This window comes from Hypanus sabinus, chromosome 5, assembly GCF_030144855.1.
Source record: "Hypanus sabinus isolate sHypSab1 chromosome 5, sHypSab1.hap1, whole genome shotgun sequence".
Taxonomy (NCBI): Eukaryota; Metazoa; Chordata; class Chondrichthyes; order Myliobatiformes; family Dasyatidae; genus Hypanus; species Hypanus sabinus.
Genome location: NC_082710.1, coordinates 15,103,037 through 15,128,399, shown reverse-complemented (window position 1 = coordinate 15,128,399; position 25,363 = coordinate 15,103,037). Strand labels below are relative to the sequence as shown.

At 42.1% G+C, this 25,363-nt stretch overlaps 1 protein-coding gene across 11 annotated transcripts in view; it reads right to left on the bottom strand.

Moving 5' to 3' along the window:
* Nucleotides 1-25,363, bottom strand: part of cast (calpastatin) — a 197,830-nt gene that overhangs the window by 2,979 nt on the left and 169,488 nt on the right. For 9 of the 11 annotated variants that reach the window (XR_009512107.1, XM_059969426.1, XM_059969427.1 and 6 more), the window contains 7 exons: nt 23,298-23,405; nt 20,676-20,732; nt 17,817-17,906; nt 14,637-14,732; nt 7,540-7,590; nt 5,616-5,714; nt 1,184-1,239 (listed from right to left, as the gene is read on the bottom strand). Coding sequence is in view for 10 of the 11 variants with exons in the window: in XM_059969426.1 (XP_059825409.1) it covers nt 1,198-1,239; nt 5,616-5,714; nt 7,540-7,590; nt 14,637-14,732; nt 17,817-17,906; nt 20,676-20,732; nt 23,298-23,405 (543 nt within the window). In the remaining variant the exon portion in view is untranslated. The remainder of the gene's footprint in view (nt 1-1,183; nt 1,240-5,615; nt 5,715-7,539; nt 7,591-14,636; nt 14,733-17,816; nt 17,907-20,675; nt 20,733-23,297; nt 23,406-25,363) is intronic. The other 2 variants (XM_059969430.1, XM_059969429.1) reach the window with 1 other exon arrangement.

Sequence of the window (25,363 nt, the reverse complement as noted above, 5' to 3'; positions counted from 1 at the left end):
GGGGGGATAATCAATTGCTACACCTCGCCCAAGGGTGATCTGCAGGCTAATGGAGGGCAGGAGCGCCTTACACCTACTTTGGTAGAGACTTACCCTCACCCCGCACTCAGTGTGTCAGTAGATGTGACAATAATAAACCAATTCCTATTTCTTTTGCATTTAATTTTGTTTTATTATGTGGATTGATGCTGTTGCTCACATCTGGCTTCATCCTCACCCAATTCCTTCTTTTTCCAGTCCTATCAAGAACTCGTGCTTTATCCCTTGATTACATGGGGGTCTCCCTTCCATACATATGCTGTCTTGTGTCTAAATCCCCTCACTGTATCTGTGCTTTTAGTCTGTTTATTTGGTGTTGTCCTCCAGTAGGCAGGATTTAAAGATAAGCTTCATTTGTCACGTGTACATTGAAACATCCAGTGAAATGCCTCAGATCAAACAGTGACTATTGTGCTGGGTGGTCCACAAGTACTGGTATGCTTCTGGGGCCAACGTAGCATAGCCACGACTCGCTAACCCCGACCCCTGTGTCTTCGGCACGTGGGAGAAACCGGAGCATCCTGTGGTCAGGGAAGAACACAGAAACTCCCAGACAGCATGAGGAATCGAACTCCAGCCTTCCAGCCAGTGCCCTAAGGTACTGCACTGAGTGCAATGACACTTTTCCTAGTATAGGAGCAGAGCTCACCAAGGTCTGGGCTTCCCAGCGGAGCCTGGAGGGACGCTCCCTTTGCACTTAGGCCTATGGAGATATTTTGTTGAATGTTTTACTGAGATGCCACTGAACCTGAATGCCATCATACCATCCGGTGTACTTAATGAAATGCCCGATGAGACGGAAGATTTAAGTCGGTTATTAAACAAACAAAATAACCAAGCTAAAGCAGCAAGCAGGGTAAGGCAAGAATTCTGTCAGTAAATTTTATATCTCCCTAGTAATTGTAGGCTTGTCAAAAATATAACAACAGATAATAGCAATTAGCATGTTGTGTTCTCATTTACAGTTGCAGTTTAAAAGCATTGGGTTTGTAGGAAGTTGAAAACTCGAGATGCTGGGAAGTTTAATTTGTTTCTTGAACTCTCTGTTCTGGCTTTTTGCTGCTATTATGGAAAATATCAACATTTCTCTCTCTGCATGGATGCTGAGCTAACAGAAATGCACACACATTTAAAATTCAATTACCTGTTTTGATAGCTTTAGCGTTTAGGAGCTTTCTTCGTGTCAGATTTAGCAGCAGTCTGTTTTAAAGAAGAAGTAAAATGAATTTTACAGGAAGTTTGTTAAATGCAGCTGAGCAAGATACATAACTTAAGTCACAGAACTCTACAGTACAGAAACTGGCCCTTCAGCCCATCTAGTCCATAATTTACATCTACTCCAATCATTCTGCTCTAAACACTGAAGCAGAAAGACACAGTTTGGATTGTACATCTATTCCAACTTCATTGTTTTACATGGACAGAAAGCTCAAGTTTACTGCAATTCAACCATACATATGTATACTTCCAAACAAAACATTCTTCTGCATGAAGCTGCACACCACAGTACATCTAACTCACACACACAAAGAAATATTACCACTAGTAAATTCACAAATAATAAGGTGCATTTGTGACACGAGCTAAAAAGTAAACAGCATAACCCTACTGGTGTTTCATGTGTGATGCGACCTGAACGGTGGCAGGGAATTCAGTAGTCTGACGTCCTGCAAGAGAAAGCTGTTCCTTATCCTACCAGTTCTTGTCCAAATACTATGGTATCTCCTGTCTGATGGTAGAGTGTAAAAGGAGGTTGTTAGACAGATGGGAGGGATCATTGACAATGCTAAGGGCCCTGCAGCACTCCTGATAAACACCTCTATTGGGTGAAAGGGGGACTCCAATGATCCTCTCAGTAGTCTTCACAATCCTTCGTAGAGATTTGTCTTCAGATGCTTACAATTCCCGTATCAGACGGTGATGCAGCTGGTCCGGACACTCTCGATGGTGCTCCCATAAAAATTGGTTAGGATGGGGTGGGGAAGCCTCACTCACCTCAGTCTCCTCAGGAAGTGGAAAGCAGCCATGCTTTCTTCACCAAAAATTTGCTGTTGAGGGTGCAGGTGAGATCAACCAAAAGAGAATGGTTGTAAGGACCACAGTCCTGGCCGTTTGCCATGTTTATGCAAACACCATCATCTGTCTAAAATCAATCAATATTTATTTCCTGTCTTCAGTTACTCTTCTCTGAGAGATGCATCAATGACCATTTAGTAACCTGGAAGCAGCTGATTTTATTGATCCTGGACAATGTTGAATTCTGAGGCAAGATGAACTCCAAGGAAGGTATTATCAATGATCCTCTATGGAACAATTAGCTCGAGTAAGTATGGTTAAGTCATTTTGACAAAATAACTGTAATGGAAATCCGAAGTTCAAAGTAAACGTTTTATCAAGGTACATATATGCCACCGTATACAAACCTGCGATGCCTTTTGTTGCAGGCATTCATAGTAAATCCAGGAAGCTCAATAGAATCAATAAAAGACTGGATGGACAAACAACCAATGTGCAAAAGACAAAAACTGTGCAAGTATAAAATGAAAACAAAATAAATAATAATAAATAAGAAAGCAATAAATATGGAGGACATGAGATGAAGTTATCCTCACAGGCTCAAGAGCCTGATGGTTGAGGGGTTGTAACTGTTCCTGAAAGTAGTGGCGCAGGTGCTGATACAGCAGGAAGAAGAGAGCATGGCCTGGATGGTGGGAGGAGGGGGTTCCTTGATGATGGATGCTGCTTTCCTGCGATAGCACTCCACGCAGATGTGCTCAGTGTTGGCTGTGCTTTATCCATGATGGACCGGGCTGTATTCACTACTTTTTTTGTTCAAGGGCACTGGTGTTTCCATACCAGGCCGTCATGCAACTACTCAATATGCTCTCCATCACACACCTATAGAAATCTGTCAAAGTTTTAGGTGACATACCAAATAGTTTCAAACTTCTAAGAATGTAGAGGTGCTGCCGTGCTCTCTTTGTAATGGCACTTATAGATTGGGTCCAGGACAGATCCTCTGAAATGACAACACCGAGGAGTTTACTGTTTCTGACCCTCTTCACCTCTCATGCCGATAAGGACTGGCTCATGAACATCTGCCTTTCTCCTTCTGAAGTCAATAATCAACTCCCTGGTCTTGTTGATATTGAATGACAGGTTGTTGTTGTGGCACCATTCAGCCAGATTTTCAATTTCCTTCCTATATGCTGATTATTTTCACCACGACAGTAGTGTTTTCAGCAAACTTAAACATGGCACTGAGCTGTGCTTACAGTCTTAAACGTAAAGCAAGCAGAACAGAGGACTAAGCACACAGCTCCGTGGGGAGCACCTAAGCTGATGGAGATTGCGGAGGAAATGTTGTTGCCAATCCAAACCGGCCGGCATCTACAAGTGAGGAAATCTAGGATCCAGTTGCACAAGGACGTACTGAGGTCCAGGTCTTGAAGCTTATTGATTAGTTTTGAAGGGATGATAGTATTGAATGCTGAGCTGTAGTCAGTGAAGCAGCACACATTGTAGCAGCTTGAGCATGTGATGTATAATGTACTGAACCATCTCTAGATCAGGTTGCAAGGCTAACTGGATTTAGTACAAAAACAGTTTGTCTGTGATTAACCCAGTAATAAGTACACACTTAAAGAAATATCAACTGTTACAGCATTAATTGCTCTGTAGTTTGATGTTTACTTTGAACGGGCCTGTTTCTTTGTTTCACAGCTGTCTGCACAAAGAAGGTGGTCAGGGTTGTATACGGCATACGTACTTTGATAATAAATGTACTTTGAACTTTGATAATGTCCTTACTTTTGACAAATAAGTAGCACTTCAGCTACTTTTGCTGCTTTGAGCATGAATGACAGCTTCTCTGCAGGTCACGGCAGGGCTCATTATTCAGGGTATTTAGTCCAAGAGCTACCGCTCTAAAAAAAACCCTGTTTAGACCACACTTGCAGTATTGTGCTCAGTTCTGGTCACCTCATTATAGGAAAGGTGAGGTGGAGATTTACCAGGATGCTGCCTGCTTGAGAGAGCACACCAGAGGGATGTGTGCTTAGCCCACTGCTCTACTCTCTCTACACTTACGACTGTGTGGCCAGGCAAAGCTCAAATCCCATCTATAAATTTGCTGATGATACAAACATGTTGGTGGAATCTCAGATGAAGATGAGAGGGTGTACAGGAGTGAAATATACCAGCTCGATGAGTGGTAATGCAGCAACTTACTGTCAGTAAAACCAATAAGCTGATTGTGGACTTCAGCAAGGGTAAGACACGTGAACGCGAACCAATCCTCACAGAGGGAGCAGAAGTGTGGAGAGTGAGAAACTGCAAGTTCCTTGGCGTCAATATCTCTGAGGATCTAACCTGGTCCCTACATATCTATGCAACTATAAAGAAGACAAGACAGTGACTGTATTTCACTCGGAGTTTGAGGAGATTTGATTTGTCACCTATAACACTCGAAAACTTCTACAGATGTACCATGGAGAGCATTCTGATAGGCTACATCACCGTCCGGTATGGGGGGAGGGGCTAATGCACAAATTTGAAAGAAGCTGCAAAAAGTTGTAAAATTAGTCGGCTCTATCATGGGTCGAGCTTCCATTATTAAGGACATGCTCTCTTCTCATTGTTACCACCAGGAAGAAGGTACAGAAACCGGAAGGCACACACTCAGCGATTCGTGAACAGCTTCTTCCCCTCTGCCATCCGGTTACTAAATGGACATTGAACCCATGAACACTACGTCACTTCTTAAAAAAAATTTCTGTTATTGCACAATTTTTAATTACACTACTTAATATACAAATACATTTAGTGTAATTGATTTATTTTTTCTATATCATGCAATACATTGTTCTGCTGCCACAATTTTATAACATATGCCAGTAATATTAAACCTGATTCTGATTCTTTTGAGAAAAGGTTGAGCAAGCTAAGGCTTTTTTCTTTGGAGCAAAGCAGGATGAGAGGTGTCTTGATAGAGATGTACAAGACGATGTGAGACACAGATACACAGCCGGCACCTTTTTCCCAGGGTGGAAATGGCGAATACAAGAGAGCATAATTTTAAAGTGATGGGAAGAATGTGCCGTGGGAATGTCAGAGGTAGTTTTTTTTTTAAACAGAGATTGTTAAGTCCATGGAAAAACCGGCAGGGAGTGGTGGAAGAGGCAAATACTTTAGGGTCAGTTAAGAAACTCTTAAATAGGCACATGGATGTAAAAGGATGGCTAAGTAGGAGGGAAGGGGTAGATTGATATCGGAGTAGATTTAAAGGTCAACATGACATTGTGGGCTGAAGGGTCTGTATTATGCTGTTCTATGTTGTGTTCTGTTTGTAAAATGGACAGCTCACAAGTCTGAGATGGAGCTGTAAGCAGAGTTTCTGGATGGCAGATGCCCCACAGCTTCCAGCAAATCCATCCCGCCAGCCTCCAAAATGATCATTCCTCTGGGTCTTTCACAGGTTGGGTGTTCGTAATCTGGAGAGGAGCTGTATATTGCCCAAAAGGTTGACAATTTAAACCATGGAACACGCTAGAGGGAGGAGTGGAAACGAGCCCTACCTCTTTCTGTTGGGAGTTCGGTGCCACAGAATGTGAAGCTGAAGAGGAAGTGTTGAAATCTGATGAAAGGCTATCTACCACTTCGGCCATTGTCTGTATCTATCAACAGATGTGAACAGGTTAATGGCACCTCAGGCATTCCAGATCCAAGGTAAAATGTCAAAACGAATATAAAATCGTTCAGTTCCACCCTTCCTTGGCCACGTGCAAAGAGGCATGTCTGTGTGTGTGAGTGGGTGGGATAGGAAGGGGGTTTGCTTTTGTGTTGTTGTTGCTGCTGCTTGTGTTGTGGGCATGCTGTGATGGCACCAGAATGCGTGGCAACACTCGCCCCCAGCACATAAAGACAGTAAGACCATAAAATATAGGAGCAGAATTAGGCCATTTAGCCCACTGAGTCTGCTTTGCCATTTGATCATGGCTGATCCATTTCCCTCGCAAGCTCACGTTCCTGCCTTCTCCCTGAAACTTTTCACACCCTGACTTATCAATAATCTATCAACCCCCGTTTTAAGTATACCAATGACTTGGCCTCCACAGCCACCTGTGGCAACGAATTCCACAGATTCACCACCTTTGGCTAAAGAAATGCCTTCTCCTCTCCATTCTAAAATGACATCTCTCTATTCAGAGATTGTGCCCTATGATTCTAGACTCCCCCCACTATGGGAAATATCCTCTTCACATCCAATCAACCGAGGCCTTTCAACATTCAAACGGTTTCAATGAGAGCCCCCTTATTCGTCTAAATTCCAGTTAGCACAGACCCAGAGCCATCAAACAGCTGTCATAAGACAAGCCTTTCATTCCCAGAATTATCATTGGGTTGTGTTGGTTGTTAATGCAAATGTTACACTTCACTGTATGTTTCGATGTACATGTGATAAATAAATCTGAATCTGAGGGAATGATGCCAACTCGTTAAAACTAAGGCATTTTCCTCCACAATTTCAAGGTTGAGTGAAGTTGGCATTGAATGGACAATTTACCTTTTCACTCTCTGATATTCTTTGGTTTGTTTCTTGTTTCATACCACTCGATGTCTGGGCAAAACAACATAGTGTTCTCTTACCATTCTGTCTTCACTACAACTTAAAAGCTCCAAAAGTGGCATATTCCAGTCTTAAGTAACTGGAACATTATAACACAAGAGATTCTGCAGATGCTGGAAATCCAGAGCAATGCGCACACACACACACACACACACATAAAATGCTAGAGGAACTCAGCAGGTCAGGCAGCGTCAATGGAGATGAATAAAGAGTCAACATATCAGGCCACGACCCTTCATCAAGAATGGAACATAATTTTTGACCCTGACCTGGTACTAAGTGAGGTGAAACCTGGTATGGACTTCCAGTATTATTCCAAGCACAATGAGGTCATGAACGTAATCTAAACAGCGGAGTGGCAGAAAGGTGCAGCTTGTAACCCAGGTTCAATCCTGACCTCAAATGCTGTACGTGCAGAGCTTGCACCTTTTCCCTATAGCAATGTGGATCTACCATTTCTCTGTATGGTGGTTAGTTGGATAAATGCTGCAATAAAATATACAGGTCAGTGGTAAAAATCTGAGGGGGAGAGGTATGATAATTTGGGATTGGTGGAAGAGAATTCAATTCAAAGTACGTTTATTATCAAAGTATGTATGGAGCTTACAACCCTGAAATACCACTTCCCCGCAGACAGCCACAAAACAACGAAGAACCATGGAACCAACCTGTTCAAAGTAAAACACCAAACCCCCATTCATCCCCCAGATGCAAAAAAACACGCGAAAGGCAACAAAAAAAATGAGTGAAAATACAAAATATAAAATGCAAAATCAAAAGGCATATTTCAGTACAGTTCTGAAGAGATTTATTACAATGATTTAAACTCTCACTCAAGTGGAGAATAATTGAAAGTTTTATGTTGTCCTTACCTTTGGCTTGGCGCCTGGACCTGTGACTGAAGAGGTTGGTTTACCTTTATCCTGTTATAAGGAACAAAATAATCAGACACTTCTGGGGGTCTTCAGAATAAGTTAGAATAAAAATCAGTTGGTAAAAAGGTGTTGGAAACTATTTTAAATAATACTTTTATAAGATTTGTACTTTTTAACAAACTCACATTATAGGCCTCACTCTCTGGCAGAAAGCGGTATAGCAGCTAAACTAACAGTTTACCACATTTCTCATTTTCCATGGGCTAAGCATAAGCACATTACCCACATGATGTAATTGTTTTAATTATGTATCCTATTAACTAATCAATCCCTATCAAAGGAATTTCTTTTATCTATAAAAGTGATAGATTTTTCAGAAGTGCCATCTTTTACTACTTTTATTCCTTTGTCTATACACCTCTTAGCATCATTTCTCAGCTCTTTATTTAGTTTGCTTATTACTTGTATGTTAGCTTGTATTCTAAAATAATTCTTGGAATTAAGACTGCTTGCCTTATAGTAGGTGATTTTAACTTTTTACATATTGTCTGGGAATCCCATTCTGTAAAAGGACGAGACAGGATAGAGTTTGTCAAATGTGTTCAGGACAGCTTCCTTCATCAGTCCATAGAAGTTCTCGTGAGAGAGTGTACGATACTGGAATGAGACAGGGCAGGTGACAGAAATTTATGTAGGGGAACACTTTGCATCTAGGTGACCACAATGCTGTTAGCTTCAAAGTAAATATGCAAAGGGATAGATCTAGTCTGTGGTTGAGATTCTAAATTGGTAAAAGGCCAATTTTGATGGTATCAGGAATGATCTGACAAGTGTGGATTGGGACAGGATGTTTTCTGGCAAAGGTGTCCTTGGAAAGTGGGAGGCATTCAAAAAGGAAATTTTGGTAATACACAGCTTGTATGTGCCTGTCACAATAAAAGGTAAAGATAATAAGTGTATGGAACCTTGGTTAAGATAAAAAAGGTGTATAGCAGGTATAGGCAAGTAGGGACAATTGAGGTGCTTATGCCGTACAAGAAATACAAAAGAGAACACTTAAGAAAGAAATCAGAAAGGCAAATAGAAGGCATAAAGTTGGCCTAGCGGACAAGGTGAAGGATTCTACAGATATGCTAAAAGCAAAATGATTGCATGGGACAAAACTGGTCCTCTGGAAGACCAGAATTGTAATCCATGTGTGAAACGAAAACAAACGAGGGAGATCGTCAATGCATTCTTTGCACCTGGATTCACTCACGAGATGTATGTATAATCTATGGCACTGAGGCAAAGTGGCATCAACTTCATGGACAGGTTACAGAGAAGGAGGTGTTTGCTACTCTGAGGTAAATCAGAGTGCATAAATCCCCAGGGCCTGACAAGGTGTTCCCTTGGACCCTACAGGAGGCAAGTGCAGAAATTGCAGGGGCCCAGCAGGGATATTTCAAACATCCTTGTGACAGTACAGAAGATTGGAGGATAGCCAATGTTGTTCCACTCTTTAAAAAAGGCTTTAAACAGAAACTGGGAACTTATATGATGGCGAGTCTGACATCAGTCATGGGAATGTTTTTGGATGATATTCTAAGGGACTAGATATATAAGTACTTGGATAGACATGGACTGATTAAGGATAATCAGCATGGTCATGTATAACCAATCTTATAGAGTTTTTAAAGGAAGTTACCAGGAAAAGGGATGAAGGAAGGGCAGTGGATGTTGCCTACGTGGAAAAGGAACTGCATGTGAGGCTAGTCAAGAAGGTTCGGTCGGTTGGCATTCAGGATGAGGTAGAAAATTGCATTAAACGTTGGCTTTGTTGGACAAGCCAGAGAGTGGCAGTAGAGGGTTGCCTCTCCGACAGGAGTCTTGTGACTAGTGGTGCGCTACAGTGATCAGTGCTGGGTCCTTTGTTGTCTGTCATCTATATTAATAATCTGGATGATAATGTAGTTAATTGGATCAGCAAATTTGTGGATGACACCAAGATTGGGGGTGTAGTGGACAGCGAGGAAGCCTATCATAGCTTGTAGAGAGATCTGTATCAGCTGGAAAAATTGGCTGAGAAATGGCCGATGGAATTTAATGCAGACAAGTGTGAGGTTTTGCACTTTGGTAGGACCAACCAGGGTGGGTTTTACACTGTGAACAGTAGGGCACTGAGGAGTGTGATAGAACAAAGGGATCTGGGAATACAGGCCTATAATTCATTGAAAGTAGGCTCACAGGTAGATAAAGTTGTAAAGAAAGCTTTTGGCCTATGGGCCTTCATAAATGAATGTATTGAGTACAGGAGATGGAATGTTATGTTGAAGTTGTAGAAGATGTTGTTGAGGGCTAATTTGGAGTACTGTGTGCAGCTTTGTTAACCTACCTCCAGGAAAGATGTGAACAAATTTGAAAGAATATAGAGAAAATTTACAAGGAGGACCTGAATTATAGGGAAAGATTGAATAGTTTAGAACTGTGATTCTTTAGAACATAGAAGATTGAGAGAAGATCTGATAGTGGTTTACAAACTTATGGGGCTATAGATAGGGGAAATGAAAGGAGGCTTTTCCACTGAAATTGGATGGGACTACAACCAGAGGTTGTGGGTTAAGGGTGAAAGGTGAGAATTTTAAAGGGAATATGAGGGAAACTTCTTCACTCAGAGGGTCATGAGAGTGTGGAATGAGCTGCCAGCAATAGTGGACCATGCGAGCTCGATTTCAACGTTTAAGAGAAGTTTGGATAGGTACATAGATAGTAGGGATATGGAAAGCTACGGTCCTGGTGCAGGTCGATGGGTGTAGGCTGTTTTAATGGTTTGGGCATAGACCAGATGGGTAGAATGGCCTGCGTCTGTGCTGTACTTCTCTATGACTCTACAACATTTCTAACTCCCAGACGAATCCTAGGGACCAGAAATTAAATAGACATCTAAAAATAGCAACGCAATAAACCACTTTGGGCTCTGAAAAGGAAATCATACCATTGAAAATATCAGTGTAAAATTCATTTGATAAGGATGTTGAATGTTTGGTTACTACAGTCCTGTGCAAAAGTCTTAGGCACAGATATATTGCTAAGGTGCCTCAGACTTTTGCACAGTACTGGGGTAAGGTTATGTATTACACTGTACTGCTGCTGCAAAAACAATTCCTGACAAATGTGAGTGATGATAAACCTGATTCTAATATGGGTCTCTATCGTGACTGAGAGTGAGAAAGGGACAGGGAATGCAGAATCATGGTTGGGAAAAGGGAAAGGGAAAGAGTGGGATGCACCAGAGAGACATTCTGTGCAATGATCAATAAACCAATTGTTTGGAATCAAATGATTTGGGTGTGTCTGCGGCCACACCATCTCCTACCCCAGCCACTCCTCTGCTCCCGCGGTGCTGCACTCCTGCATCTTTTGTCATCTATTGTATCTAGTGATCCTCTACATTGGCGAGACCCAACACAGATCGTGGGACTGCTTTTGGAGCTCCTTCACTCTGTCTGCCGCAACATGCGGGATCTCCTGGTAACTACCCATTTCAATTTGACTTCAAATTCCCATTCTGACATGTCCGTCTATGACCTCTTCTACTGGCATGATGAGGCAAAATTCAGGTTAGAACAACAACATCTCACATTCTGTCTGGTTAGCCTCCAACCTGATGGCATGAACATCAATTTCTCCCGACAAAACTGTTGGAGTTCGTCGTGGAAGTAACAAGCAGGGTGGACAAAGGAGAGGCAGTGGATGTCATTTACTTGGATTTTTGGAAGGCAGTTGATAAGGTGCCACACATGAGGCTGCTTAACAAGATAACATCCTATATGGCGTTTCAGGAAAGGTTATCCTATGACAATACAGGATAGAGGAATGGCTGACAGGCAGGAGGCAGCAAGTGGGAATAAAAGGGGCCTTTACTGGTTGGTCTTCAGTGACGAGTGGCATTCCTCAGGGGTCAGGATTGGAACCACTACTTTTCACTTGTTTGTCAATGATTTAGATAATGGTATTGATGGCTTTGTGGCAAAGTCTGCGGTTGATAGGAAGACAGGTGGAGGGGTGGGTGGTGCTGAGGAAACAATGCGATTGCAGCAGGACTTAGACAAATTGGAAGAATGGGCAAAAAAAAGTGGCAGATGGAATACAGTGTTGGGAAATGGATGATGATGCACTTTGGTAAAAGGAACAATAGTGCGGACCATTATCTAAATGGGGAGAAGGTTCAAACACCAGAGGTGCAGAGGGACCTGGGAGTCCTCGTGCAAGACTCCCAGAAGGTTAATTCACAGGTTGAGTCTGTGGTAAAGAAGGCAAATGCAATGTTGGCAATTATTTCAAGTGGAATAGAATATAAGAACAAGAAGATAATGCTGAGGCTTTAAAAGACACTCGTCAGGCTGCTTTTGGAGTATTGTCAACAGTTTTGGGCCCCATATCTCAGAAGGATGTGTTGTCATTAGAGAGAGTCAAAAGGAGGTTAACAAGGATGATTCCGGGAATGTAGGGATTAACACATGAGGAGCATTTTGGCAGCTTTGGCCTGTACTCACTGGAATTTACAAGAATGCGAGTGAATCTCATTGACCTACCGAATGTTGAAAGCACTAGATAAGGTGGACATGAAGAGGATGTTTCCTGTGGTGGGGGTATCCAGATCTATAGTGCACAGCCTCAAAATTGAGGGATGACCTTTTAGAACAGAGATAAGGAGGATTTTTTTTTAGCCAGAGACTAGTGAATCTGTGGAATGCTCCGCCACAGACTGTGGCGGAGGCCAAGTGCATGGGTATATTCAAGGCAGAAGTTGATCGTTTCCTGATCGGTCAGGGCATCAAAGGACATGGCAAGAAGGCAGGAGTATGGGGTTGAGTGGACTGGGATCCAGGATCAGCTATGATGGAATGGCGGAACAGCCTCGATGGGCTGAATGGCCTAATTCTGCTCCTATGTCTTATGCTAATATTCGCAGAGTTTCCCATTTCCACCACTGAAGCTTGTAACTCTTCCAGATTTGTCACAGTTCTCTTGCTGGCGTCCCTCACTAGATTCCTTGCATGGTCACTCAGTTTTTGAGAACGGCCTGCTCTAAGCAGATTTACAGCTGTGTCATATTCTTTCTATTTTTTGATGATTGATTTAATTGTACTCCAAGGGATATTCAGTGACTTAGAAGAGTTTTGCAGAGTTGCTTGGAGTGTTCTTTTGTCTTCATGGTGTAGATTTTACAAGGATACTGATTCACCAGCAGTTGGACCTTCTAGATACAGGTGTATTTTTATTACGATCTACTGAAAAACCTTGACTGCACCCAGGTCTCCAAAAACAGATCTCTATTTAATTATTTATGTGACCTCTAAAACGAATTGGCCACACTAGTGATGATTTGGTGTGTCATATTAAAAGGTGTGAATACTTATGCAATCAATTATTTTGTAATCTGTTTTTACTTTGACATGAATGTCCTCTGCGATTCAATGTTGTAAAACAATAAAACATGAAAAACGGGGGGGGGGGGGGGGGGCAATACTTTGTATAGGCACTGTAGTTGGATGAACTAATGGAACACTTCTTGCAAGTAATTTTAAGATAATTTCTCCTGTTGTATTGTAAGCACGATTTTATTAATAATCATTTTTCAAGCTGTCTGTGAACAGGAGGTCTTAGAGTCACAGAGCACCACAGCACAGAAACAGTCCCTTTGGCCCATCTAGTCCATGCTGATCTATTATTGCGCCTAGTCCCATTGATCTACACCTGGACCACAGCCCTATGTACCCCTCCCATCCACATACTTATCCAAACTTTCCTTAAATGTTGCCATTGAATGCCCTTCCGCCACTTCCACAGGCAGCTAGTTTCACATTTACACCACCCTTTAAGTGAAGAATTTCTCCTCATGTTCCCCTTAAATATTTCACCTTTCACCTTTAACCTATCTTCTCTAGTTCCAGTCTTGTCCCATCTTAGTGGAAAAAGCACCTAACGATACACCTCAAAATTTTGTATACCTCATATCAAATCTCCCTTCTTTTTCCTATGCTCCAGTGAATAAAGTCAACCATTCCCTATAACTCAGGTCCTCAAGTCCCAGCAACATCCTTGAAAAATTTCCCTGTACTCTTTTAATTTTATTGACATCTTTCCTATAGGTGACCAGAAATGCACACAAAACACCAACATCTTATACAACGTCAGCAAAGCATCCCAACTCCTGTACTCAGTACTCTGATTTATGAAAGCCAATGTGCCAAAAGCTTTCTTTACAACCCTCTCTATGTGTGACACCACTTTCAAGGAATTATGGATCCCCATAGTTCCCAGATCCTTCTGTTTTACTGTACCCCTCAGAGCCCTTCCACTCACTGTGTAAGTCCTGGTTTGTCCTTTCAAACACCTCACACTTAACTGCATTAAATTACACCTGCCATTTCTCAGCCCATTCTTCTGGCTGTTCCAGATCCCACTGCAAGCTTTGATAGCCTTCCTCACTCTCCACTATGCTGCCAATCTTGATGTCATTTACAAATTTGCTGATCCATTAGCACTGAACCCAGACTGACAACAACAAAGGCTCCCGCACTGACCCCTGCGGCACTCCACTAGTCACAGGCCTCCAGGGACCGAGGCAACCATCTACTACCGCTCTCTGGCTTCTCCTGTGAAGCCAATGTTGAATCCAGCTTCCTAACCTCATCATGGATGCCAAATGACTGAATCTTCTTGACCAAACTGCATTGCAGGACTCTGCCCAGGGCCTTGCTAAGTACCATGTAGACAACACCCACTACCTTTCCTTCATCAACTTTCCTGGTAACCTCAAAAAAGCTCTATAAAATTGGTTAGACACAACCTATTACACACAAAACCATGATGACTATCCCTGATCAGGCCTGATGACTTCCAAAAATTTACCCAGTGCAGACATCAGGCTCACCAGCCTATAATTTCCCAATTCTTTATTCTTGGAGCCTTTCTTGAATAACATCAGCTGTCTTCCAGTCCTCTGGCACCTCACCCAAGGTTAAGGACATCTCTGCCAGGGAATTTTTAAACTAATTTTCTACTGAAGCAGTTTCTGACTTTAATGCAAGTTCTTCATTGGACCAAACCTTTGGATCTGCTTTCTCAGTGAATCTGTAGTCAGGGGGTATGGATTCTTCAATTTCTCCCACACGCTCTGCCTTCTTCTTCGAAGCATCTGATTCCTGAAAGCATGACAAATTAATTAAAATAATCTAAATATGGCGTACTGGGCTTTAAAAAAATTTGCTAAGGGCTAATCAAGTGCACTCAGATTTAGGTGATTACTGAATATTTCTATACATTTATTGATATCAATATTAGTTGACATATTGCTACGAGCAGAATATAACGGCAAGACTGTGAAAAAGGCCACAACAGGCCACGTCTTAAGCGGTTACATTTATTTCAACATGACTGAGGTTTACAATTTGACTCATTTGATGCCCTGATCAGAAGCCATTTTTCTTCTCTCCCTGACTAATTATTCCCTTTGATCTAATCTCATCTTCTCTCTGTAATGTAAGGGGTACAGTTTACACTTGGTAAATATACCACCTTTACTTATCACTGACCAGAGCTAAAACAATGCTTGACCACGAAGGAGGCTCCCTTTACACAAAAAGCATCTCTCCAACTACCAGGTCACCCAGCATTCCCCTATTTATTTTATTTACAGATACTGGCCCTTCCGGCCCAACAACCCAGCTATTTAACACTAGCCTAACTGCAGCACAATGTACAATGACCAATTAACCTACTACACAGAATGTCTTTGGACTGTGGGAGGAAACCCACGTGGTCACAGGGAGAACGCATAAACTCAGGACTCCAATGCCCTGTCCAGTGTCTCGCTGTTACATTATTGTGACGGCCCATCTTCTGCCCTGCTTCGCTGTCCCGTCAGCCTCACCTCCAGCAAATCCAATAAGCTCATGACCAGACAGTCACCCTTCGCTCAGTGACGGCACCCATTCTAGTCAGTCAGGATATTGTGGCTTCAGCTTTTTACTACCTGCACTGTAAAGTGTTGTGCTAACCACTACACTACCGTGCACCCTAAAGTTCAACTGGCAATTTGATAGTTGGCAATCTCCATGCAACCGCACCCAAAACTATTAAATGACAATCTCAATTAAATAACAATTTCATAATTTGGTGCTAAATGGTGTCTATGGGAAGTGTTGATAATCTCCATGCAACATTGCCCAACACTATTCAATGGTTCCCACACTTGATCCCCTGATTCCAAGATCCCCTTTACTTCCCCCACCAGATACATATTTGATTCCTGCCCTACCACAAGCTAAAGGCAACCTTATTCAGACCCACAAAAAGCACAGAAACTAATTTGGATGAGGTGTCCATTCCTGGCCTCTCTGTAGCTTTTGACAAAGTTAAGAAGCATTCCTTTTACCTGACCAGAATAGATGAACTCCCTCAGCTTTGTATCAAGCATAGGCCATGTATCTTCTCTTGGTGGCTCTACATACCATCTCCACTTCGTTTGGCTTGTGTTCCTAGTCTTGATAACCTCTCCATTTCCTCAACTTTCCCGTTGCATGTTCTGGCATTACTTCTCGAACCATACTTACTTATCACTCCTTATACTCTTCTAAGTATATTTCCCTGAATTGCAATGCTTTGACTATGTTTTTGTTCCCTTCTATTGTCCTTGCCTACATGTCATTTGATTTGCACTTTAAAGTTCAAGTTTATTGTCATTCAAACACATATATTGTATGTATCCCATCAACCAAATCAACATTCCTCTGGACCAGGGGCTCCCAACCTTTTTCATGCTGTGGACCCTACCATGAACCAAGAGGTCCGTGGACCACCAGTTGGGAACACTTGCTCGGCACCAAGGTGCGTAACACAGTAAATATAACACCAACATCACAAAAAGTAATATTACCAGAAATAAAATTAACAAATAATAAAATATATTCCAGAAGATTGACATTTGGCATAAGGTACATTTATGGCACAAGTAAATAATATAACACTACTGGTACTTCGTATGAGATGAGGCCTGGGTGGCGGCAGGGATTTCAGGCGTCTCATGGCCTGGGGGAAGAAGCTGTTTCCCATTCTAACGATGTCTGTCCTAATGCTCCAGTACCTCCTACCTGATGGTAGGATATCAAAGCGATTGTGGGATAAAGGGGAGGCATCTGAAATCAGCTTTAGAAGTTTAAAAGAGTTAAATGTTATTTATTGTTACTGTAGGATAATCAGGGAATATTTTTGCATCAATTTAGAAACAAGGGATGCTAATGAAAGTAATTAATGACAAAACAATTTGTGATACTAATAATAAGTTATAACATTATTATTAGTAATGAACCACTTGTCATCAGAGGATCAGAGGTGGAGAGGTTCAGCAACTTTAAATTCTGCAGTATTATTATTTCGGAGGACCTGCCCTGGGCCCAGCACTTAGGGGCAATTACGAAGTAACCACTGCTGGACCTCTAATTCCTTAAGAGATGGCGGGGATTTGGAATGACATCTAAAACTCTGACAAATTTCTATAGATGTGTAGTAGAGATACATTGACTGGTTGCATCATGGCCTGGTATGGAAGCACCAATGCCCCTGAACAGCCCAGACCATCAGGGGTAAAGCCACCCCAATGTCTACATGAAACACTGTCGTAGGAAAGCAGCATCCACCATCATGGACCCCCAGCAACCAGGTCATGCTCTCTTCTCGCTGCTGCTATCAGGAAGGACGTACAGGAGTCTCAGGTCTCACATCACCAGGTTTGGAAATAGTTACTACTCCTCAATCATCACTCTTGAACTAAAGGGGATAATTACACTCAACTTCACTGAAATGTTCCCACAACCAATAGGCTCGCTTTCAATGACTCTTCATCTTATGTTCTCAATACCCATTGTTTATTTATTATTATTAATATTATTATTTTTCCTTTTTGTATTTGCAGTTTGTTGTCGTCTTCACTCTGGTTGAACACCCAAGTTGGTTCAGTCTTTCACTGATTTTTTAAGGTTATTATTCAATAGATTTATTGAGTTTAACCACAAGAAATTAATCTCAGGGTTGTATACGGTGAGATACATGTACTTTGACAATAAATTTACTTTGAATTTCAGCATTGCATTGACATCACTGGAATAAGGCAGACCATTGCTATTAACAGACTGACTTCATACACTCCTCCAAAAAACAGGCCAATATATGATACAGGAAGAGGGAGATTATTCACAGATTGAAACTTCTGAGAGACATTTTATTCGTACCTTCACTTCTGGCCCAGTGTACTTGGGAGCTGAATTGTCCGGTGCTTCCGATGGGAGTGTTTCTGCGAGCAGGTCAAGTGCATCTTTATCCTTTCAAAGTAAAAGGCATTCGTAACAAACCTCATTAGAAACATACTCTGACAGAAGGGAAAAAAAATCTCAAATGCTTTTTACACTTGGGCAACACGGCAGTTGTACATTCTCCTTGTAACTGTCTGGATTTCCTCTGGGCGCTCCAGCTTCCCCCACATTCCAAAGACAGACGGGTTTTGGTTGGTAAGTTCTGGCCATGCCATGTTGGCATCAGACGCACAGCAATATTTATGGGCTGCCCCCAGCACAGCCTCAGACTGTTTAGGTCCTTGACACAAGCAACACATTTCACTGTATGTTCAACGTACATGTGACAAATAAAGTTAAATAAATAAATCTTTAACTGGATTGCAAGACAAAGGCACATTTCCATTGGTATACGAAGGAGGAAAATTATTCACTGATCTGTGAATTCAGATCTTTTGTTGTGGAAGTTTAACAAGGCCAGAATACCATATTAAACAATTTATCAATGACACAATGCTACAATGCAATAAGTTTTATTTCAAATAGACATGATCTCTTTCAAGGTTATGTTTTGCCTTTGATCTTGGTCTCAGACTCTCTTTACTGGAGTTAGCTGAAGCCTGCAAAAACAAAAGTTCACCATTCCTCCAAAAGCTGCCTGTACATAGGATTCTACAAGAAGCCCACAAGTAATAGGCATACACTTATGCCCCTGGAAAATCCAATGGGGATAAAGACAGAAGACACAAAGATAATGATAAAGATTGGCTTTATTTGTCACATGAATGTTAAAACATACAGTCAAATTCATTGTTTTGTGCCAGTGAGGATTATTCCGGGCAGTCTACAAGTATTGTCATGCTTCCCGTGCCAATATAGCACGCTCAGAACTTACTAATCTCAACCATACATCTTTGGAATGTGACAGGAAATCAGAGAACCTGGAGGAAATCCACATAGTCATGGGGAGAATGTACAAACTCCTTCCAGACAGCCGCAGGAATAGTACCCCTGATCCTACAGCTGGAGCTCTAAAGAGTTATGCTAACCACTACACTACCATACTGCCGTGTAAATTGGGGCATAAGTGAGCAGTTCCAGTGGAATTCCCACTACATGGTAAAATCTGGGCCAATCCTCGTCCTGATCGCAGTTCTTGCCATCAGTCAATGTTTAATGGCCATGAATTCGGAAGTACTTTATCCACAGTCTCTCCTTTCAATCCTCTAACTTACACTGATGATCTCACTGATAAACTGGGCCATTTAGTTCTACATCTCAGTGTTGGGTGTGTTGAGGACAGCGTGTTGTAATCCAGTAATCTTACACAGAAGTATCTTTTCCTAATGTCAGTAAGATCGAAAGAGTGAAGAAAATTTACAAGGTTGTTGCTGGAACTCGAGGACTTGGGTTTATTCCCTAGAGTGTCGAATAATGAGGGGAGATTTGCCAGAAATATATAAAATTATGAGGGATACAATGAAGGTTAATCAAGCATTAACACAAGAAAGTTGGCAGATGCTGGAAATTCAAAGCAACACGCACAAAATGATAGAGGGACTTAGCAGACCAGGAAGTTTCTATGGAAATGAATAAATAGTTGACATCTGGGCTGAGAAGGGAAAAGATGCCAGAATAAAAGCATGAGGGTTAAGAGGTAAGCTGGAAGGTGAAGCCACATAGGTGGGGAGAGGGGGAATGAAGTGAGAGGCTGAGAGAGGATAGGTGAGAAATGCAAAGGGCTGGAGAAAAAGGAATATGGTAAGAGAGGCGAGTGGACTGTGGGAGAAAGGAAACGAGGAGGTGTTCCGGGGGATGTGAGGGGCAGGTGAGGAGACGAGGTAAGAGACTAGAGTGGAGAATAGAAGAAAAAGGAAGGAGGAGGGGAAGACTTACTGCGTCAGACTTTTGGACTATTGTGTAGGTGGCATGGTTTGTAAGTTTGCAAATAACATCAAAATTATTGGTGTATTGGCCAGTGAAGAAGAATGCTCAGGTTACAACAGATTATACATTATTTATTATTTTCATTTTTGTTTTATTTAAAGAAACAGCACAGTAACAGGCCCTACCAGACCAACGAGCCTGCATTGCCCAATTACACACGTGACTAATAAACCTACTAACTCAAATAATTTTGGAATGTTGGAGGAAACCAGAGCACCCAGAGGAAACCCCACAGTTATGGGGAGAGCATACAAACTCCTCACCGACAGCGTTGGATTGGAACCGGGTTGCTGGCACTTTGACAGCATTCTGCTAACTGTTACCCTATCGAGGCAGATCGAGCTCATTAGCCATGGTTGGCAGCTCATCTAGGAGAAGGAAAACTCTGATCTCAAACCTCCGCTGTTTTGCGGCTATATTCACTCATGGAGAAGGTTTTGGGAGTAAACCCCTGAGGAAAAATCAGGAGCTGGAGTCCCTATGGCAGTCCTACGTTGAGTTCCATGCGGATTGGTAACTCCTGTAACACTGCTGGTGCCAACCTGTATCGGTCTCAGTCGATCCTTTGGAGTAGTCAGCTGTGTGGAGAAGGGGAGCCTGCTGCAGGGGCAACAGCTCACTCTTCATATCGTACTGCCTTAGCTTGCGTATCAAGTAGACGGCTAGGACATGGAATCTATGGCCGGCCTTGAACAATGGAGGCCTCACATTACTGTGTCACCCTAAATGACATTATCACTGACATATGTCCTGAAATTCCAGAAATTAACCTTCTGGTAAATTATTCTATTATTTACAGGTCTTGGTTCTGCAATAAACAACAAATCCCACATCGCATGTTTCATCACTTACCTTAGCACTGGGTAGACTGGCAGAGACCGAGGCAGCTGTTGATGCTTGCAGAGGTGCCTTAGTGAAAAGAAAATTTCAATTACATTCATAGCTTTGCTACTTTTAGTTCATTTTCACAAGGTTAACAAAACCACTTCTAACATGTTAAATATAAAAGCAGTTGTCAAAAAGTGATACCCTTAGAAACAGAGAAGTATTATCAATATGAGTTGTTAGCCAGTATAAGACAAGTACTGGATGAACTCATTTACTGTAATCTCAAAATAAAGTGGCTTTCAACACAGAATTTCCTAACTTTGTTTGAGCTCTTACCAACATCTGCCTGCACAACCTCTCCACTAACTGTTCTGGCACTCTGGTTCCCATCCCCCTGCAATTCTTGTTTAAAACCCAGAACACAGCATTAGCAAACCACCCCACTAGGATATTACTTCACCTCCAGTTTTGGAGCTTTTTGATCAGAACTGCAAAAATATATTTTTTAAATGCTGAGCTGTAACCATTAAACAGCAGCCTGACATAAGTATTATTGTCCAACTGATCCAAGGCTACCTGAAGAGCCAATGCAATCATACGTCCTATAGCCTCCACTGTGACTATTTTGGTGATAGGCAAATTACAATGGGTTCAGGTCAATTCGTTAGCACACACTCATCAACAGGGGTTCCAATGAAGCCAGTGACAACTACGGAGTTTTCATTCAGATCTGAAGATCAATCTTGGTATACTGACCAGTGCACCAACTCAAAGCAGTCCTGTGCCTTCCTTGTCCAAACTTTCTTGGTCCTCTTCACTGGTACTTCAGTCTTCAGTCTCTGCCTATACTCAGGGAGATGTACAACCAGCAGATCAGACTTTCCAAAGTGTGGGTGTGGAATGGCACTGTAAGTGTTCTTGATGGTAATGGAACAATGGTCCAGTGTGTTGGCTCCGCTGGTTCCACAAGTGATAAATTGGTGATAATTATTTGAAGACTTTTCAAGCTGCCTGGGTTAAAATCCCCCAAAATGATGGGGAAGGCATCAGAGAGCACTCTTTTATACCTGGTGATTACGTTGCTCAGTTCATTTAGAGCCTGCCTGACATGAGGCAAAATCTGGAGCTGGAATCCCTAAGACAATCCTAGGTTGACTGGTGCTGAACTCTATCATTTGCTGCAATTCCTTTGGAGTAATCAACTGCATGGAGAGGAGGAGCCTGCTGCAGGGCAACAGCTTGCTCTCCGTAAATCGTACTGCTGTGGTCTGCATATCACACAGACAGCTAGGACACAGCATCCGTAGCTGACTGACCAATGGAGGCCTCACATTACTGTGTCACCCTAAATGACATTATCACTGACATATGTCCTGAAATTCCAGAAATTAATCTTCCAGAAACAGAGAAGTATTATCATTATGAGTCGTTAGCCAGTATAAGACAAGTACTGGACTAACCCATTTACCGTAATCTCAAAATCAAAGTGGTTTACAACAAAGAATTTTAAAACATTGCACTGCAATCTAAGAACTAATTTGACTGATAATTTACAGTTTTACATGTTTTCTTTTTAAAGTAGTTACAATGTTTTTCACCTGAATTGGAAACAATTTAGAAGTGTTAGAATCAGGTTGATAATCAGACATTTGCTGTGAAACTTGTTGTTTTACACCAGCAGTGCAGCACAATACATAAAATATACCACAACTTACAATTAGAAATATAAATAAATATCATCATCATTATGTGCCCTGTGTGCATCACGTGGATGATCACGTTCTTTGAACCTGATTGTTCTTGGAAACTTTTCAACATAACTGGTTTACCATTACCTTCTCCTGGGCAGTGTCTTTACAAGACTGGTGACCCCAGCCATTGTCAATGCTCTTCAGAGATTGTCTGCCTGGTCAGTGATTGCATAACAACCATCCACCACCGGCTCACGTGGCTTCACCTGACCCTGACTGAGGTGGGTGGGGGAGGGCTAAGCAGGTGCTGCACCTTGCCCAGGAGAGATCGGCAGGCTAGCAAGAGTAGGAGTGCCTTACACCGCCTCTTGGTGGAGGTGAATCTCCAAATCTTCACCCCACCACCCAAGTAAATGAATAAGAAGCGCAAATAGAGAGCAAAAATATCGAGGTGGTGTTCACTGTCCGTTCAGACTGTGGCTGTGACTTTCAGAATGTGATCTCGCAAAAGGAGTTGCAAAGATCACAGTCCTTTTCCTCTCTCTCTCTCTAATTCCTGTCTCTGGCCCCTGTTTTAGGGCAGAATGTGTTCAATGTTATATGCATGCATACATCTGTATCATGTAGAACAAACATGTCATATAATAGTCGACAAATTTCAATCATTTTAGACTTACTCGTAGAAAAATCACAGCTTTCCCTCTTTTGTGTCTATTAACAGCCAATTTAAATGTTATTCATCATGTCGTCTGCATGCTAGAGCTAAATGCAGCATCCACTTACCTCAGTAAAGTCTAATTCCTTGGCAATTCCATACAGTACACTAAACAGAATTGTCAAATTTATAAATGTGGATAGCATTGCTACTTGATTAAAACACAACTCTACTTGAGATTACAAAACCAGGAAGGGGAACTCTCCATCTTCAGTTCCCAACAGTAAACAGGAGTCATACCTGTTGCTGCAGAGAGGGCGGCGCTGCCGAGCATTTTGAAATAGTTGCTGGAGCACTTTGGGCAAAGTCAGCTGACAGACACTCCAAGACATCACTTTCTGGCATAGTCTGTGACAGCAAGAAACACATATGTTTAAGCCAGACTGTTCTGAGAAATCAGTATAATGTTCAAATCCTCAGTACCGAAGTACTAATAAAGACAAGCTATAATGACCAGAATTTACTGTAATCCTGGAATTTCACCTTTGTTCTCTTTAAATTTGCACATGTCATGTGACCTGGTGTTTTAAAATGGACAGAAATAACAGCCTGGAGGAACTTTTATCACCCAGGCACCTAATCTGATCAGAATCAGAATCAGGTTTAATATCACTGGTATATGTCACGAAATTTGTTATAATGTAGCAACAATACATTAAAATGAGTAATAATAATCTGTATATATCTATTTTAAAAGTTAAATTAAATCGTGCAAAAAGAGAAAAAATATAGTGAGGTGGTGTTCATGGGTTTAATATTCATTCAGAAATTTAATGGCAGAGGGGAAGGAGCTTTTCCTGAATCCTTATGTGTGTGCCTTCAGGTTCCTGTACCTCCTCCCTGATGGTAGCAATGAGAAGAGGGCATGGTCTGGGTGGTGGGAGTCCTTAATGATGAATGCAGACTTTTTGAGGCATCGCTCCTTGAAATGTCCTGGATGCTGGGGAGGCTTGTGCTCATGATGGAGCTGACTGAGTTTACAACTTTCTATAGTTTATTTGGATCCTGTGCAGTAGCCCCCCCACCCCATTACCAAACGGTGATGCAGCCTGTTAGAGTGCTCTCTCCTGTATACTGGTAGAAATTTGTGAATGTCTTTGGTGACATATCAAATCTCCTCAAACTCCTAATGAAATACAGCTGCTGAAATACTTTTTTTTGTAACTAGTCTGATATGTTGAGCCCAAGATAGATCCTGAGAGATGATGACAACCAGGAACTTGAAGTTGCTCACTCTTTCCACTTCCGATCCCTCGATGAGGACTGGTCTTACCCTTTCTGAAGTGCACAATCAATTCGTTGGTCTTACTGACATTGAGTGCAAGGTTGTTGCTGTGACACCACTCAACCACTCATTAATCCCACTCCTGTACACCTCCTCATCACTATCTGAAACTCTGCCAACAATAGTTGTGTGATCAGCATAATTATAGATGGCATTTGATCTGTACCTAGCAACACAGTCTTGGGAGTACAGAGAGCAGAGTAGTGGACTAAGCACACATCCCTGAGGTGCACCAGAGTTGATTATCAGCAAGATAGAAATGTTATTTCCGATCCGCACCCAGTTACAGAGGGAGGTACAAAGCCCAGGTTTTGGAGCTTTTTGATCAGAACTGTAGGAATAATTTTGTTTAACACTGAGCTATAGTCAATAAACAGCAGAATGACATAAGTATTAGTATTGTCCAGGTGATCCTAGGCTGTGTGAGGAGCCAATGAGATCGCATCTGCTATGCCAAGTGTGGCTAGAGGCCAATTGCACTGGGTTCAAGTCCTTGCTCAGGCTGGACTTAAGTCTAGCCATAAACAACCTCTCAAAGCACTTCATCGCTGTAGATGCAAGCACTACTGGATGATGATTATTAAAGCAGCTCACCGTGCTTTTCTTGGGCACTAGTACCCATCTTGAAGCAGGTGGGAACAGCTGACTGCAGCAATGGGAGATTGAAAATGTTTTTGAACGTGCTGGCAGTTGGCTGGCACAGGTTTTTGGACCTGTATACCAGGCACTCCATCAGGCCCCTGTCACCTTGCAAGGGTTCAGCCTCTTGAATGGCATTCTGACGTCAAGGTCAGAAGATCCAGCAGCTGCTGCAGGGATCCTCACAGGTGTGGCTTTATTCTCCCTTTCACAGTGAACAGAAAAGGTGTTGAGCTCACCTGGGAGTGAAGCATCACTGCCATTCATGATTCAAAACCTGCATCCAATTCCACCTCTAACCTCAATCGGAATTGTTCTTTTGCTCGAGATAGTCCTCTGTAAGTCGCACCTGGCCCTCTTGTACAGACCTGGACCACCAGAC